The following is a 5,321-nucleotide window of genomic DNA, read 5'->3' as shown; positions in this document are numbered from 1 at the left end:
CGAGGACAGCTGACTTAATAAACTTAAAACATCAAAATATATTAAAAGTGTTGTAAATATATTTTGAATATACTTTGATATATATGTACATATTTTTTATAGGTTCGTGAATCGACCAGTGGCCAAGTCTTACTTCCCGACGAAGTAAAAATCTGTGAAAGTGAGTTATAGTCCCACTTTTAAAATCTAATATTTTTAGGATGAGAATACATGCATGTTTTATAAATGATTTACAAAATAGACACAAGTACGTGAAACTACATTCTATGGTTGAATTATCGAAATCGAATATGCCCCTTTTTATTAAGTCTGGTAATCTAAGAATTAGGGAACAGACACCCTAATTGACGCGAATCCTAAAGATAGATCTATTGGGCCTAACAAACCCCATCCAAAGTACCGGATGCTTTAGTACTTCGAAATTTATATCATATCCGAAGGGTGTCCCGGAATGATGGGGATATTCTTATATATGCATTTTGTTAATGTCGGTTACCAGGTGTTCACCATATGAATGATTTTTATCTCTATGTATGGGATGTGTATTGAAATATGAAATCTTGTGGTCTATTGTTACGATTTGATATATATAGGTTAAACCTATAACTCACCAACATTTTTGTTGACGTTTAAAGCATGTTTATTCTCAGGTGAATACTAAGAGCTTCCGCTGTTGCATACTAAAATAAGGACAAGATTTGGAGTCCATGTTTGTATGATATTGTGTAAAAACTGCATTCAAGAAACTGATTTCGATGTAACATATTTGTATTGTAAACCATTATGTAATGGTCGTGTGTAAACAGGATATTTTAGATTATCATTATTTGATAATCTACGTAAAGCTTTTTAAACCTTTATTTATGAAATAAAGGTTATGGTTTGTTTTAAAAATGAATGCAGTATTTGAAAAACGTCTCATATAGAGGTCAAAACCTCGCAACGAAATCAATTAATATGGAACGTTTTTAATCAATAAGAACGGGACATTTCACTCATGATATTATCTACAACTTTCACCACCATGAACGTATCTTCTTCTTCTTCACCTCTAACCACATCCAAGACTCTGAATTCAAATTTATTACCATAGAACGACCAATAAGTATGGGTCATGTTCGGGTAAGTGGCAAAAAGTTCTTGGAAGTCCAGTTGGTACTTGATAAACCACCCGGAGTGATCTTCCAACATTTCATACACGTTCAAACTTGAAGGGTTCTTTTTATGCATGGTATCGACTAGATGTAGATGGCCACGAGATTCCCCAAAGTAAAGTGGCCTCTTCACACAATAACTATACCTCACCGGCAATGTGGATGGCAATGGAAAGTCTTGTAGTTGTTCAGAATCCAACCTCAAGTACATTGGATTAGGACACGAGGGTTCCCAGTGAAAGGATCCATTCCAATAAACTCCATATCTGAATTCAGTATATTCAGAGGGAGTGAAAGTTTGATTTTTTAGTTTCTTCCATTTCCCTGTATGGGAATAATATATTTGAATGTTGTACATTCTATCCCCTTCCTTACTAAAACCTTGACTCCCTAACTCAGTATGTCCTGCACGAAGAATGCATACAAGTTTGTAATGAACACACTCGATTGGATGGTAGGCCAAACCCATAAAGCGGATTAAAGTTTTAGCACTTGGACTTCCAATAACAGGCGGGATTAATGCAAATTTCTTTGTGGTGGGATTAAAAACGTAGTAGTTACCATTACCTTCATAATCATATTCATCGCCTATATCGCAACGGCAAAGTAGTAATCCATTACAAGATTGCACAATTCTGATACCAGCGATATCAGGATAGAAATCAAGAGAACGAAAAGGTGGAGTGGTTGGATTTGTAACATCATAGGAAACATTCATTTCATGGTAATAAAGACCGGAAGAGATGGAACGAGGGTGAGTCAAAAGGGACGACCGTTGTTTTTGAACGGATTTGGAGCGAAGGATGGACTTAGACAAGGGTCTTTGTAAGAAGGTTTGCGTAGTAACCGATGAGCTTCGTGGATTCATGATTAGATTCCGCGATGGAATCATCTTCATTACCCTGTTCATGGACACTTTACGCAGTGTAGGTAGCTCGTACATCATCTTCATTTCACTTATCTATGTGAGTTAGGCCACCGGGTTCCTACAAATCTATAAATTGCATCAATAACTTATAAGAATTCACAATTCAGATCTATATACAACTTCCCTATCACCGGCATTTATTCAATCATATTCATACGATTAAGCTTTAACTTCAAAGAACATAACATACATTTATGATAAGATAGGCCGGGCATTATTGATGTATCCAAAACAATTAAGTGTTTATTTTGCTTGAGGTTCTATCTAGTTTTAAATTTATAATACCATGATTACCATTTCTAGACTAGACACATACCGGTAGTGGACCTGTTCATATGTGGTATAGATTTGGGTAAGTGCGGGTCATTCCTCAGGAATTGTAATTTTAGATCTAAGTTGGAGTCGTCATGTTTTAAGAAATGATTAATTTAAATAAGTAAAAGCTAAAAAAAAGTAAGTTGTAAACGACATTAAAGAAAATGTATATTTGCTTGGACTGGTCTTCATGTATACTTGTTTGCCTAATATGTATAACTACCTTAGGATTGGGCCTTTGATGAACGGGTCCTTTGTGGGTTTCTTACTTAAGGACACAATCTTTATCAAAAAACTTTGATTAGCAAGGATTAGTATAGTGTCTAACCAATCACTCATGGTCCTCTGTTGGTTTCGTGAATTGGCAACCAGTTAAATGGGTCCTCTGTGGCCGGGTTTCTCAGCTAGCCAACACTAATGTCTTACTAAGCAAGGATTAAGCACCTAAGTTGGTTTATCATTTAATCTTACCAAAAGGTGGTTTTCCAATTGGCATATATATAATCATAGTCTAACTGCTCATCCCAATATCATTCGCTCGTTTAAGATAATTATATTCATAAATTATTTAATTGTGCACAGATTAATTTGATATATTCGTAAATTATTTAATTATCTATTGATATCCGACATATATAATTGACTCGAACAATATAACTAAACAATGGTTCTACGATTGAACATAAACGTATCGCAGCACATTATATTGACATATTAAACCATACATGACAACATCATCCTAGCAAACACATAAGAAACTACTCAACCATACTAAAAAAGAAAGAAGCAAGAATAATAAAAAGGAACTCATAAATGTACCTTGAATTTGGCTAGCTTCTGTGTTCATATTGTTTCAAGTTGATTAATTGGGGTTAGTGATTAGGGTTAATATGGGATTTCAATCGGTTAATATATAGGGTTTATATTGGTTTTAAATTCTGCACGTGATAGGTTACTTGGGCACTAAGTGGTTATCCTATTTTATTGGATCATGGAGAGGAAATCGAATGGAGTGAGCTAGGCTTTCTTTACGCGTTATTGTTAAGTTTATTTTAGCTTTTGTTTGGAATTATCTTTTACCGCGCTATTTATCCATCCATTTATAAATTAATTGAACAAAGTGGTGGTGTACGTGTGTCCACTTAAAAAAATGGTACGTATTGTATTCACAAATTTATTCCATTTTACTCACTACAGATTATATTGAATTAAATTGAAGATTATATATAAATCGATATTTTATACGCCGTATATTATGTTATCATAGATCAAATAAAAATTGGATTTTCAAAATATTTTATGAGACGAACATAACGTTCCAATACTATCAAAATTAAGATAATACTCAAACAACGGTACTATTCATTAAATATCATAGTATGCCCACGAAAACCAAACGTTACTTTAAAACATGTATTTATCAAAATCTACACACTACAAAAAAAGTTTTCATTTTGTGACATTTGCTTAGTTTTTGACACCTTAAAATGTGAATAATTTGACATGTTTTTGACACCCATAAGTGTCACAAAGTTTTTGACACTTCAAAGCGTCAAAAAGAAAAACTCATTGACACTTAAAAGTGTCAAAAAGTTAATAATTTTTGACACCATATTTTTTGACACTTAAAATTTTTGACACCATATTTTTCTACGCTTCCAACTTTGTGACACTTATAGATGTTAAAAACATGCGAATTTATTCATATATTTTAGCGTCAAAAAATAATGGAAGCGTCAAAAAGTGAACATTTATTTGTAGTGACAGTTATCATTACTAAAAATACATCATAAACATAAAAAAAAAAAAAAAAAAAAAAAAAAAAAAAAAAACTTGTTTAATGAATTATCATCATCATCTCTTCACCACTGTTTATCAACAAATTAAAAGAATCAAAAGATCTAGCATGTCAAGTGTAATTTGATGCAGATACAATTTCACACATCTATACTTACCTTAGATAGTGGTGAGTCCACCTTGAGGAAACTTTCTATCAATTTTTCCTGCTCTTTGAGGTGGCCAGATAATATGCGTAACCCTTCCACGAATTAAGCCGAGAGGATTCTATAAACAAAAATTAACGAATCATTAAGTTGGGGGTCCCACTAACAACTTTTTATTCATTTCTATGGGCATGTCCAACATAAGAAATAAAAAAAAAATGAGGCCAGCATACCGGGCCAAAGATTCGTGAGTCCGTGCTGTCTGTTGGATTGTCTCCTTCAACCCAACAATGTCCTTCCGAAATCTTCACAGCATCATAAGACAAAGGAACACTTATCCAATCACTTGGGATAGCAGTTATACATTTTATGTTTCTCTCCTTGTAATTACTTGGGGAACTGCAAAAGATATAAACTATTAGTACCATGTTAATGTACTTCACTAACTATGTACACAGAGCCAGCTTTGACTTTTAAGTCAATATGGTCAGGACTTGTGCAGTCTACCTAAAATAGCCATCTTTGACTCATTAAGTCAAAATTGTGTTCTAACATAAATAATACGACTATGATTTATTCTTCTTCTCATTTTTGTCTGGTTTTATTTGAATCTAGGGTGGATGACATTTAGTTAAGTATTAGTAATGCCATTGATTGATGATTGAAGGGTTTCAACAAAGGGGTGATTAAATTCGCAATCATTACATGTAGAAAGCATGAATAAGTAGTGTATCTGTTAAAGTGTAGACATTACAAAGGACATCAAAGTCAAATAACCATTTTTGGTTATTTGACTTATTAGGATCAGAATTTAAACTCATCACTTCCCTCTTTGGTATATCACATGGGTCTACTAGCAGACAACAAAACAGGTCAAAAGCAGGTCAAAAGGACAACCAACTCAGCAGTTTCCCTTCTTGTATATGGGGGTTCCAAAAGTGATATTGGAGCCTTCCCACATTTAGAATTAGCTGTTAGAAC

General features: G+C 33.6%; 2 protein-coding genes across 2 annotated transcripts; both read right to left on the bottom strand.

The window, feature by feature from the left end:
* Positions 1-972: 972 nt before the first annotated feature.
* Positions 973-1,872, bottom strand: LOC139899894 (F-box protein At5g07610-like). The gene has a single exon (XM_071882719.1). It carries the CDS (start codon positions 1,870-1,872, stop codon positions 973-975), a length of 900 nt encoding a protein of 299 aa, XP_071738820.1.
* A 2,481-nt stretch (positions 1,873-4,353) lies between these two features.
* Positions 4,354-4,860, bottom strand: LOC139899893 (uncharacterized). The gene is made up of 3 exons (XM_071882718.1): positions 4,835-4,860; positions 4,574-4,739; positions 4,354-4,461 (listed from the first exon to the last, which is right to left on the bottom strand). Exons 1-3 carry the CDS (start codon positions 4,858-4,860, stop codon positions 4,354-4,356), a joined length of 300 nt encoding a protein of 99 aa, XP_071738819.1.
* Positions 4,861-5,321: the final 461 nt, after the last annotated feature.

Source organism: Rutidosis leptorrhynchoides, chromosome 3 (assembly GCF_046630445.1).
Source record: "Rutidosis leptorrhynchoides isolate AG116_Rl617_1_P2 chromosome 3, CSIRO_AGI_Rlap_v1, whole genome shotgun sequence".
NCBI lineage: Eukaryota > Viridiplantae > Streptophyta > Magnoliopsida > Asterales > Asteraceae > Rutidosis > Rutidosis leptorrhynchoides.
This window is presented reverse-complemented; position numbering and strand designations above follow the sequence as displayed.